The sequence below is a fragment of the Lipotes vexillifer genome, unplaced genomic scaffold (assembly GCF_000442215.2).
Source record: "Lipotes vexillifer unplaced genomic scaffold, Lipotes_vexillifer_v1.1 scaffold988, whole genome shotgun sequence".
Classification (NCBI taxonomy): Eukaryota; Metazoa; Chordata; class Mammalia; order Artiodactyla; family Lipotidae; genus Lipotes; species Lipotes vexillifer.
The window spans coordinates 523,859-536,023 of NW_006797916.1; the positions used below are offsets into that span (position 1 = coordinate 523,859).

Genomic DNA, 12,165 nt, shown 5'->3' on the forward strand with positions numbered 1-12,165 from the left:
GGGGGGGGGGGGGGGCAGGGGTGGAGCTCTCAGCAACGGGGTGAGGAGGGGAAGGAATGGGACAAAAAGACATCCTGCGTCTGTACCACATGCGATGCTGCCCCTGCCTGGCGTGGCGGTGTTCCCAGACAGAGGCGCTGCCCACGGGCGCTCACCAATCTGGTGGGAGAGGGGACAGGTGCGGGGGCTGGGAGTGAAGCAAGTGGCCGGAGAGAAAACAAGGAGGCTCTGAAGACTCCCAGGAGGACAGCCCGGGAGACCAGGAAGGGCTGGGGAAGGGGCGCTGGGGAAGGGCAGCCTTGGGAATTCTGCGTGGTGATGGGGAACCTGGAACCTGGGGGTGGATCCCTGGGCGTGACACCTGGTGAACAAGGCGGTGACACAGGAGGACAGTGCAGGACAGCGCCCCCTGGCCCAGAACCACTCTTGGCTGTAAATCTACCTGTTCCCCCAGGCGACCCTGAGGCGTTTCCAAACAGCTCATAGATGCACGCAGCAAGGCAGGGCCTCCACGGCCGGGGCTGTGATGACACTCGGGCTCTGAAGCCACGTGGGCTACCGACGCCTAAACCTGGCCTTTACTACTCGCCAGGCCCGCACGTGAACTTGAAGGAGGGAAGTGGAAAAATGCTCAACCTTTGTTTAAACTAAGCAAACAAACTATCGGAATCTTTTTCTAATTTTTCAAACTGTTGGATTTTACTTTACGTTTTCATTTTCCTCCACAAATTAAAATACGCTCATAGGAAGAGCAAGGCAGGCAACCTCTTTGGCTCGAGCACGTGCCCTGTGCCCCACTGCGCGCCTGCCCGCTCTCTGCTGCAGCCAGAGGGCAGCCGGCCTGCGGGCCAGCAGGGAGCTGTCACCAGCGATGGGCCCCTGGCCTGCAGAGAAGAGCAATGTGCAGAGTCGGGCCTGGCCCCAGAACGAGGAGACCAAGGTCTGCTCCCCTCCTGGTGTGCAGCAGGCGCCAGCCTTAGGGGCCCCCAAAGGTGGCCCACGATGCTTTACTGTGCTACGTCTCAACCCCAGAAACCCAGCTTTGTAGGAAAAACACACAGAGGAGGATCCGGTGAGAAGCAAGACAAGTAAGGTTTTACGGGGGATTTATGACCACCGTGATGAACCGCTTCCTGTGCAATGAAGGGGCATCTCCTGCAGCCTTCCCCGAGGTCACGTGTGTCCTCACGCTGGCATTTGCTTCGCATTTTCTCTCGCCAAACCAAACCGAAAAACAGGAACAACACGACATGCCTGGGAGGCTGGTAAGTTTCAGGCACCAGCTAACCTCAGATAGCTCCTGTTCCAAAATTCGAGGACGGTCAAGCAATTCAATAACCCCTTCGACAGTGCAGTGGTCAAATACTCTGTAAGATTTGGGAATCCGTGGCTAGAGCCAAACCTCGCTTTTTAAAAATTAGTTTGGATAAGTTCTCTAGAGTTGGGGTAGTTTCTTCAAGTTTCCAGAATTTTCTTTTAAAAATTACACCCCTGTTATACAGCCTTGAAAGAAAACCTCGATAACTCTGACTGAAACCCACGTTTACGATGAGGGCGATGGAGCCCGTAGCAGAGGCTCCTCTCTAGTCAACACCCCACCCTTGAAGCCCCACTGGTCCAGAGGTCCCCAGCATTCTCCAAAGTGACCTTTTGCTCCAGCGGCACCCCTGGAGAGCAGAAATGGGTCCCTGCCCCGTAAGTGACACACCGGGTGACCCTGGGGAGGCGGCCCTGGAGGGGAACAGGCAGGAAGGGCACGGGGCCCTGCAGCAGGCCACCACAGTGGGCGCCTCGACATGCCTCCTGCTGCCCCTCAGGCCTCCACCCCGGCGCTGAGCATCTACACTGTCCAGCTCCGAGGGAGCTCCACTTCCAGGTCTGGAACCAGCATCCCACACACTCACTACAATGTCTCTTTTCTATACTAAACATGCCTTGCTTTTATAATCAGGGGAAAAGTATGTTACTTCCCAAAAAAGTCAAAGTGATTCAGAAATGAAGGACTGAAGTGTTTTTCAAGTCCCCTGGCACAGGCAGGCGTGTGATCTCTCTCCTAGAGGGCCACCTCTCACCTCTTCCTCTGCCCTCAAGCCCCACCATCTCTCCGGGCCGAACTCTGAGCTTCCAGGGAACCCTCCACGGCTCCCGTCACCCTGTCTGCGCCCCCAAGTCCCCACCCAGGAAGGAAAAGGACAACCTCCCAGGAAGGGTGAAATGGTGTACCCTCATTCATAACTGTGACACTCCATTTAGTCCAAAAAAATGGAGAAATATGATGCACACACAGAACAAGAGTAATGAAGGAGATGTTGCAACTAAGTGGTAGGCAAATGGTTGTTATGTTTTTTTCTCTCTTTTATAATAGAACTATTTCACAGCGAAACACTTTAAAACAAGAAAAAAAGAAACACAAAAAGAAGGGAAGGCTTGTTTCCATATAAAAAGTTAAGGGGGAAGGTGGAGGAATCAGAATGAATCCAAAATAAATAGCATTTTAGCCTGTTCCCTCTACAATACAAACTTTTCTAGTAAGAGACATTCTTGTAGGAATTACCTCAAGTCTCAAATCAAAATGGCCCCAAAATAGAAGGTATGAATAGTGCTTTTTTATTTGAAGTAAGACTTCACAAGGACTAATGTATTTAAAGAGAACCATTATCAGAAAGACGGTTGAGCGTGCTGCCATGCATGGCCAGGAACAGACAAGAAATGAGCAGAGATCCAGGAGGGGAGGGCCACGTGGGCACCCCTCCACGCACAGCAAAAGCTGTATGTTCAAAGGAACAAGCTCCCATGGGGAATGTCTGAGTGATTCCTGCAAATTATACGCATATATCAGTTTGTTTTCGGACCGCCGAGGGTCAAAAGAGTACCTAAGATTAAACTCAATGGTTGGAAAATGTGCAACAGCAAACTGGGATCGACATAAAAATACATCTAAAAATGTTTCCACTCCCGTATCATAAAAATGCGGCTTTACAGAAATCGTTGTACTAATTTTCAAATTATTACGTAAGCTGAGATTCACATTTCTTTGTAGAACGTAATTTACAGTGGTTGGAATGACCAAAAATGGAGTGTTAAGAATGCCCTTCCCTTCAGCAGCTTCTAAGGCTCAGCTCACAGAGAAGCCTCCGTAGCCGGCTTGGGGTGCGCAGCCCCGTGTACACCCCTCCTTCCGCTGCCGGCTGCTCACGGGCATCGCGTGCCCCCAGTAGATTCACCCTGAAAACACTGACCCCCGATGACACCAGCAAGCACAGCCTCAACCTCTGACTCTGACCAATGGAATCTGGAGGTGCAGTGTTACTGGCTCCAATTTCACCGGGGCCCCCTCCCCGATATGCCGTCTCTCAAGTGGGGCGCTTCCCCCAAAAGAAGAGGAGGGGTGTAAGAGACCCCAGGGGCTGTCCTAGCATCTGAACGCCGGCATTGTCACAGCCACGTCCCATGCCGTGTTCAGTACCCGCCCACAGGACATTAAGAGATGACATTTCTCCAGGAACTACTAAAAATCAGACACATAGACTTGATCTCTGTAAGAATCCTGCAGAGTCGGCATTATTATCCCATCTAGGAAATAAAACCGAGAGACTCGGCGGCTTGCCTAGAGTCACACGGTCAGTGGGTCACCAGGATTCCAGGTCCCATCCGTCCAGGACTGCAGTCCATGGTCTGTCTGTACGTGGAGCTGGGAGGCCCGTACGAAATCTCAACCAGCAGGGTGCGCTTCTCAAGCCAGAAAACGAACTTGAAGCCCCACCCACTTTCTGGTTCACTTGGAAACCACCTTTTCACAGTCTGTCTGTCAAGCTACTGAAAAGCTTCCTCCATCCCACACTGGGCGAGCACCAGGAAACTGTCTGAAAATGCCCAAGCTGCACAAGGCACTGGCAAAACGAACTCAAGAGAAAGGGAAATCAGCACTGTTTCCCTTGCTGGGGCCAAAATGAGAAAGAGGGTATCTTCGTCTTCGGCTGCTATTTCCAAGCCCTCTCCCCTGCCCTGCCCCCAGCGTCCTCCGTTAACAAGTAACCGGCTCCACGGGTGGGTGGAGGGTGAGGGAGAGGCGTGAGCACCCCTGCAGGAGGCCGGAGCGCCGGCACCTTCTAGGAGCACCACAGACAAACCACCCGAGCTTCGCGTCTGGGGAGATGCCAAAAATGATCCTTGGCAGGCTTCAGAGAATCTCTATGCAAATAAAGAAGTCTCTTCTTTGACACTTCCAGCCCTGCCTCAAGCTTTGATTTCTTTTTAAGAGGATGGGGAAGGTGAGGTGATGGGTGGGTCAGCCGGGGCCCGGCTCAGAGGCAAGCATCTATGTGCCCCCCGTCTCTGCCAGGCCTGCCCACGGAGAGAGCGGGCAGAGGGGGGACAGGAAGGCTGGGGTTCAGGAGGTGCCGCGAGGAACAAACCACAGAGACGGAGGCCTCAGGACACGGCAAAGGCAAGGGGCCAGCAGTGCCGCCCTCAAAACGCCGGCTTAAGAGCATATGTGGAACGCTGACAACGGTTCCCTTACATACACCCTAGGCCTTCACGAGGCTCGTTTTAGTCTCAATAAGGCGAAGGAGCCCATGAAGAACGGCACCCGGGCTCTGAGTTGAAATCCTGGAGGACAGTAGATGGAGGGTTAGTGTTGTACAAAAAGAAAAAGCTCCCACGGCCGTATGGATTTGGAAAACATTGCCTATGGCATGATATTTAGGAATATCACATATGGAATGAGAGATTTCTAATCACGGCTGATGCTTTTTCGTCAGTTACACATGGAAAGCTGCTTAGGAGACATCACTGACTCACTTTCCCCCGAGGAGCCTGGGGCCCTGGACCCAGCGTGGCCTGCCCTGCAGTGTCCCCAGCTCAAGCTCAGCGCTCTTCCCCCAGACTCTCGTACAGCTCAGGGCCTGGAGTTAGACCCCAAACAAGCAGTTCTTACCTTTGGGAAGGACACACCCCATCGGAGTTCAAGGCAGAAAAAAGGCCCTGCATGTCTGTGCCACTTACTTAAGAAGCATTAAGCGAAGCCCACTACATTTCCAAAACCAGTGGCCTGTTTTTAGCCCAGGAAAGAGCAGCCAACTTCCGTGGGCCTGAGACCCCACCGCTTTCTCTCCACAGCCCCCCAGGACAGCGGAGACCCAAACACCCCTTCGGTGGCGCCTGGTGCGCAGCAGGGCTGGGCGTGCGGACTTACCCGAGCCGGGCATGTGGTTCACGCGGGCAGGGTTGAGCAGCTCCACCGGCTGGTCTCGGCCAGAAAGTCCATCTGGAGGACAGAGAAAGGATTTGGCTTCAGAAACTGCTTGCATCTCAATTAAAATACTTTACACTCCTGGTCTGCAAGGAGCACTTCCTCGCAAACAATGGAAGTGCACGTGTCCTTCTCACTTCTAAAGGAGACCGGTGTCATTTTTATTTGCAGAGCCAGAAAATAAAAGACCCTTTGTCGAACATCCCAACCGGTCCCCATCAAGAAAATGGCAAACACCAATTCCTGGCCTGAGGGCGTCCGGCCGAGCTGCTGTGGTTTTACTTCTTTTCAGCAGCCACCTGATACCACTCAGCGTTTCTGCAGAGACCACAAGCAGTAAGATGAAGACAGAAGAGTTACTCATCCTCTTCCCAGATATGGACCCGTGGCCCGGGGGCCACAGAGACACAGCCCCTGGAGGATCCGGCGGCGAGAGCAGCCGTGGCTGTTGCCCGCTTGCAGGACAGTCAAGGAAACTAAGACAAACAAACCCGCTCTTAGGAAGACACTGGGCCAGGCTCTCACAATGGAAGGAATCGTTTCTTCCAGGTTCACCCCCCCCCTCCACCTGGCACAGGCTGCCTTTAGACCACATTCCCTCAGACAGACAAGAAGGAAACTCCAGCAGAACTTCCAGGAATCACACTTTTGGTGTAAAATTAGCTTCTGACAACTGGTGTGAACGCCCGCAGGGACAAGCGCGTCATTACTGACGCTGACGTGTGGTCGGTCACACTCGTTACTGATTTTACAGAGAAAGCACTGGTTTCCCAGAGCAGCCATCGGCCCCCTCGGGCCGACTTGCAAATCATGACAAAAACACTTAAGAGCACAGGTCTACTGACTCTGTACTAAATCTTTGCTTTTTGCCCCAAATGGACAGCACCTCAGGCAGACTTTGAATGCAGTGTTCCATGACCCGTGTGTGTCTTTGGAGAGGTTCAAAGTCCAAGGACGAGAACAAGGAGATAGCAAAGCGTCTCCTGAGAACTGCAGACCCTCCCAAGGAAGTGGGGAGGCCTGTGAGCCGCGCTCCCACACCCTCGGGGAAAAACGAGCTGCTCCCCTGCGGTGCCCGGCCACTCCCGAGAGCGACAACGCGGGGACTCAAACGCTGGGATCTGGGGTCTCCTCTCCACAGCCAGCCACCCCTCCCCCATTCTGGCAGCTCACAAGACACTGGGCATATGTGGGGTTAGGACAGTCCAGGCTCCCCGAGGCAGGACGAGGACTGGGGGCCACACTCATGCCCAGAAGCAGACCAGGCCCGACCATCTGCACCAAGGCTTCTCTCCAGGCATACGACCCACCCTGACATGGTCTGACGCTGACCTGTGGGCCTAATGCCATGTCCTGTGAGCCCCTTCACTGCCCCTCAGAAAGGGGCCTCAAGGGCTTCCCTGGTGGCGCAGTGGTTGAGAGTCCGCCTGCCGATGCAGGGGACGCGGGTTCGTGCCCCGGTCCGGGAAGATCCCACATGCCGCGGAGCGGCTGGGCCTGTGAGCCATGGCTGCTAAGCCTGCGCGTCCGGAGCCTATGCTCCGCAATGGGAGAGGCCACAGCAATGAGAGGCCCACGTACCGCAAAAAAAAAGAAAAGAAAAAGAAAGGGGCCTCAAGACAGTGATAGAAAGCACTTTCAAGCCTCTTTTTTCTGAACGTGAATAAGTGAAATGAAAATTTCATTTTCAGAACTAAAAGATTCAGAAAAGTCTAAACGTATTTTTAAAAATCCTAATCCCACAGTAAATACTTTCAGAAACACCAAAAATGCTTTTGAAAATCCTAATCCTGCCATCTTCTGAGGGAAGGGCCAGGAGCTGGGGGCTAGAGGGCCACCCTGCCGGCCCTGCAGCTGCGTCCGAGCAAGCCCAGGGCATTCTCTCTGGTGCCACCACACCTGGCGTGTCCCCCCCAAACCGTCACCTCCTCCGTGTCCACCCTGAGCTTCCACCTGAGCCAAAGTTCTAGAAACAGACACAGTTTAGAAACCCAGAAACCAGCACAGCTGCCTCGTTTGGCAAATTAGGAAATTCCAGCTTCCGGGCCGGAGCAGTAGCGCTGGGCCTGCACCCCGGCTCGTGTGAAGGCCTCTCTGGAGTCTGGATCGAGCTGCTTGTGTCTGCCCCAAGCCCTGCAGGTCCACTTGCTCCAGAGCCACATGCCCGATAATGCCTGATAACACGCGACTTTCAGCCACGCTGAAGCGGGAAGACGCGTCAAGTAGCGAGAGGCCGTGATGTTCGGTGCGCCGCCAGCAGCCCGTGCCCGTCCCTCGCCCTGCTCCTCTGCAGACCCCACCCCACCACCCTGACGCCCCCAGCACACCGCACGTTCCTCACTCTGAATGGAGGATCACAGAAACCAAAAAGTAAGAGGTCTTTTCACAGAAGGCAGTAGATAGAACGGCACTGGGCAGAAACCTGAACCAAGAAGGGACCGGGCACCGGGAGACGAGGCCCAGAGAAGGGAAGAAAACACCAGGCTTCCCAGTCCCGGCCCTGGAGTCTCCCGCTGGCTGGTCTGGGTGCTTGAGGCTGGCGGGCCCGGGTGTGTGGCCCCGGGCACGCGGTGAGGAACAGGGTGAAGACCCTGGCTGAGAACACGGAGGCGTGCAGGGCCCTCTCGAGTCCCTGGAGGATTCAGATCTAAACATGGAGAGAAGATATACCAAGTCCACGGACACCTGTAGCAGGGCCCTGCGTGGCAGGGGCTGCTCAGCATGTACACGACAGTTTTAGGCCCGAACATCAGGTGTGGGGACGGATGTGACGCAGCATTGTTGCTCCGTGTCACGGGGACCAGAGCTGGTGACAAATACCACCGAGGGCCTTACACATCCAATTCCGTATCGCAGGGCTCACAAAACACACCTGAGGCCGTGCAGCGGGACAAAACCCCAGGACAGAGCAGGGATAGAGAAACTGCGTTTGAAGGGGCAGGGGCTCCAAGGGCCAGGGAAGACGGCTTAGAGCCCAGACGTAAGCGCCGACCAGCACGTGACCACGTAGCCACGGAGCAAAGAGCAGCCAAGCAAGCAACGCAAGGAACCAAGGAGAAGGAATCGGAGCACGACTTCCTCTCGGCGGTGAAACACCCCTGCGAGCAGGTTTCCGCCCTAATCTCTCTCCACTTCAGAGTCTAATTTTGGAAACATCGCTGGATGGGACTGCTGTACTTTGTGTCCTCAGGTGGCATTTTATTTGGCTCAGGGAGCTGGCGGAGGAGCACACGTGCAGAAGAGAAGCAGGGAGCATGAGGGTCCTCCGTGTCTCCCTCACCACGTGACTCTTCCGTGAGTGAGCACAACGCACACGGTGGCACACGGGACGGCAGCGGACACGTGATCACGCTCGCACAGAAACAGCATGGCCCATTTAGAGACGATGGGGTCCAACTTAAAAGCAACACTTGGCTGTAATTCAGTGTGATGGGCAGGGGGTATCTCTAACTAGAATCGTAGCCTTTGGAGCCAAAGGAACCTAACTCCCCACGATTCTGGCCTATTCCCCGCCTTTACACATGGGAAAGCAGCCCTGCAGGGCTGAGCAATGTCCGCGAGATCATGTACTTAGCACCCTAGAACCTGGCTCCGTCGCAACTAGACCAGACACAAGCCTAAACTGGGCCTTGTACTCTGTACTCTGGTACTCAGCCAGACACGTGCCGTGCAACCAGGCCTTCCAGTCACCAAGACCGAGTGCCCCCGGCCAACCCCTATGAATTTGCCCTCATCTGGATTAAGAAAGAAAGAGAGGGAAGAAAGTTGAGAAAGATAGGAAAACAGCAGAAAAAAAAGACCAGAAAAGGGGGGAGGAAAAGAAATGAAAGCATATCATAGTTGTAATTCCCCAAGTTTCAGGTTCCATTTTCTAAAATTTCTAGAAAACAGCAAAAGAGTTCATAGGATCTTCTCTGGAAGAAGAGGTAAGTGACAATATTAACAACATTATGTCTCCCAATCCATGAACGTGGGATATCACTTCATTTCATTTCTCTCAAAAATGTTTTAGAATTTTGAATGTAGAGATCTTTGAACACCTTTAGATTTATTACCAGACATTTGATGCTTTAAGTAAACTATTACAGATAGTATTTTCAATTTCAATTTCTCTCTGCTGATATACAGAAATACAATCAAGTTTTATATATTGGCTTGGTGCTATAGCATCTGGTTAAACTCATATTCATTCTAATCACTTACCTGGAGTTACTTTGAATTTTCTACGTGCAGAATCATGTCACCTACGATAATGACAGTGTGTTCTTCCTCTCCAGACCTGATGCCTTTTATTTCTTTTTCTTGCCTTATTCTACGGCTCAGATCTGTGGTACATTATTGAACAGAAATAGCAAGAGAGGACACCCCTGTCTTGTTTCTGCTCTTACTGGGAATGTTTTCAACACTTCACCTGGAGTAAGTATAACACTTGCTGTAAGTTTCTGACAGATAACTTTATTAAGTTAAGGAAAGTCCCTTCTATTTCTACTTTGCAAAGACTACTTTAAAATCATGTATGTGTGCTTAACTTTATTTTAAGCTTTTCTGTATCGATTCATATTGTTAAATAATTTCCCCTTTCATCTGGTAACTTCCTTTTCTCATGTCAAACCAACTTGCATTCCTGGGATAAGCCAACTTGGTTGCGTCCAGTGAGTTCTGAGGCAGAGGAAAGGAACAGAGTCGTACAGACATAGGGGATTCGAGTGTGGCCTGAAATCTTTTCTACTTTTGATTCCAAAGAGTTGGAGACCTAGCCACACATGTCAGCCTTAGTTCCACACTGTTCTTTTGTCAGGTACATAAAAGAACTGGAAAAATTAATATTATAAAATGTGCTTAGTGGGGCTTGGTCGATGTAGGTCACCAAAATGAAATGGGGGTGACAAGGCTGCCTGTCACCCACTTTATATGACAGCAGGGCACGCACACCTCACCCTTCTCACAGAGCTGTTTCCAGACCGGCGGCCGCGGAATCTTCGGTATTTGGCAGCAGTAATAACTCGAAGTCTGCATTCCAGCCCATTTTCCTGTCCCTTTTTATCATACAAGCCTTTTATTTTAGAACAGGTGTGGATTTACAGAAAAATTAAAAATAGTACAGAGAGTCCTCACATACTCTGCACCCTGCTTCCCCTGTGATGAACATCTTACATTAGTATGTCTGGGGTGTCGTTAACTGAAGTCCATACTTTGCTCAGGTTTCCTTGGTTGTCCCCTAGTGCTCTCTTGCCGTCCCAGGACCCCACCCAGGACCCCGCATGACATTTAGTCATCACCTCCCCTCAGCCTCCTCTGGGCTGTGATGGTTCCTCAGACGTTCCTTGTTTTTGATGACCTTGGCAGTTGAGGAATACGGGTCAGGTGGTTTGTCGAATGCCCCTCAATTGGGATTGTCTGATGTGCTCCTGACTGAACTAGGGTTGTGTGTTTAGCAAGAAGACCACGGAGGGGGCGTGCCACGTCCTTCCTGTGGTACCACATCCCACCAACAAGGCGCATCCCACCGATGTTGACCTTGATCACCTGGCAGAGGTGTGTCCATCAGGTCTCTCCACAGTAAGACCTGTGGCATTCTTTCTATATGGCATTCTTCGGAAGAAAGCCACTACACACTGCCCACCCTTGTAAAAAGGCCCGAGCTTTCCTTGCTGCACGACTTCTCAGGAGTTAGTGTGAGTGGACCTGCTCCCGAGGAGGTAGTGGGAACACCGGGGACAGAGGGCAGCCCAGTTTTGGGTTCCAAGGGAGGAAGCAGAAGCCTGGGTACAGAGGGGCAGGGCTCAGCCAGAACTGCAGCTGGTGCTCAGGGGGGCGGGTGGGAGGCCAGGCCCTCGGTCTGCATTTCCCAGACTCATCTTTGAAGGTTTGTGTGAGAAGTATTTCTTATCTTGAGGGCTTCCCAGAGCCTGGTGAGAAGCTGGAATATTTTCTCACAGTAAGCATGATGGTATGCCTCCCCTTCACCCCGTTTCCTCTCCCCTCTGATCTGTCGTGAATTCAGATCTTACAGAGAACTTGCCAGAAGGTCTACAAAGGAAAGGGGGTTCCTCCCTAACAAATGTCTGAGTTTGGGTTTTCCCTCTGCCGCCCGGATCCTTAAGGCTCCTGTACGTCTGTGATGAGGGTCTGGAGGGTGAGGTGGCCCCGTTTCCTGGACACAGAGCCTCAGCCGAGAAGCAGGAGGCTTTCAAATCTGGAGCCGCATGTGGGCCAGGCCTGGGGAGACCAATGCTGGGGGGCGGAGGCGCTGAGCTCCCTCAGTTTGGAGCCACTCTGAGGGCTGATCCTGCAGGATGGAAGCCCCGGGTCCCTACACACTAACTTAAGGAGAAAAGGCAGAATTCCTGCGGTGGGGATATTTGCGTTGCTGTGTGTGTGCTACTATAAAACTTGATGGAGAACAGTATGGAGGTTCCTTAAAAAATCTAAAAATGGAACTACCATACGAGCCAGCCATCCCACTACGGGGCATATACCCTGAGAAAACCGTAATCCAAAAAGAGTCATGTAGGGCTTCCCTGGTGGTGCAGTGGTTAAGAATCCGCCTGCCAATGCAGGGGAAATAAGTTTGAGCCCTGGTCCAGGAAGATCCCATATGCTGTGGAGCAGCTAAGCCCGTGTGCCACAACTACTGAGCCTGCACTCTAGAGCCCGTGAGCCACAACTACTGAAGCCCACGTGCCACAACTACTGAAGCCCGCACGCCTAGAGCCCGTGCTCTGCGACGAGAAGCCACCGCAATAAGAAGCCCACACACTGCAACTAAGAGTAGCCCCCGCTCGCCGCAACTAGAGAAAGCCCACACACAGCAATGAAGACCCAACACAGCCAAAAATAAATAAATTTAAAAAATTAAATATATATATATATATATATATATATATATATATATATTTTTTTTTTTAAAA

General features: G+C 52.3%; 1 protein-coding gene across 1 annotated transcript in view; it reads right to left on the minus strand.

Annotated features, from left to right (window-relative positions):
* Window positions 1–12,165, minus strand: part of HDAC4 (histone deacetylase 4) — a 221,648-nt gene that overhangs the window by 143,767 nt on the left and 65,716 nt on the right. Inside the window, 1 exon segment of the mRNA XM_007469941.1 lies at window positions 5,198–5,269. Coding sequence (XP_007470003.1) covers window positions 5,198–5,269 — 72 coding nt within the window.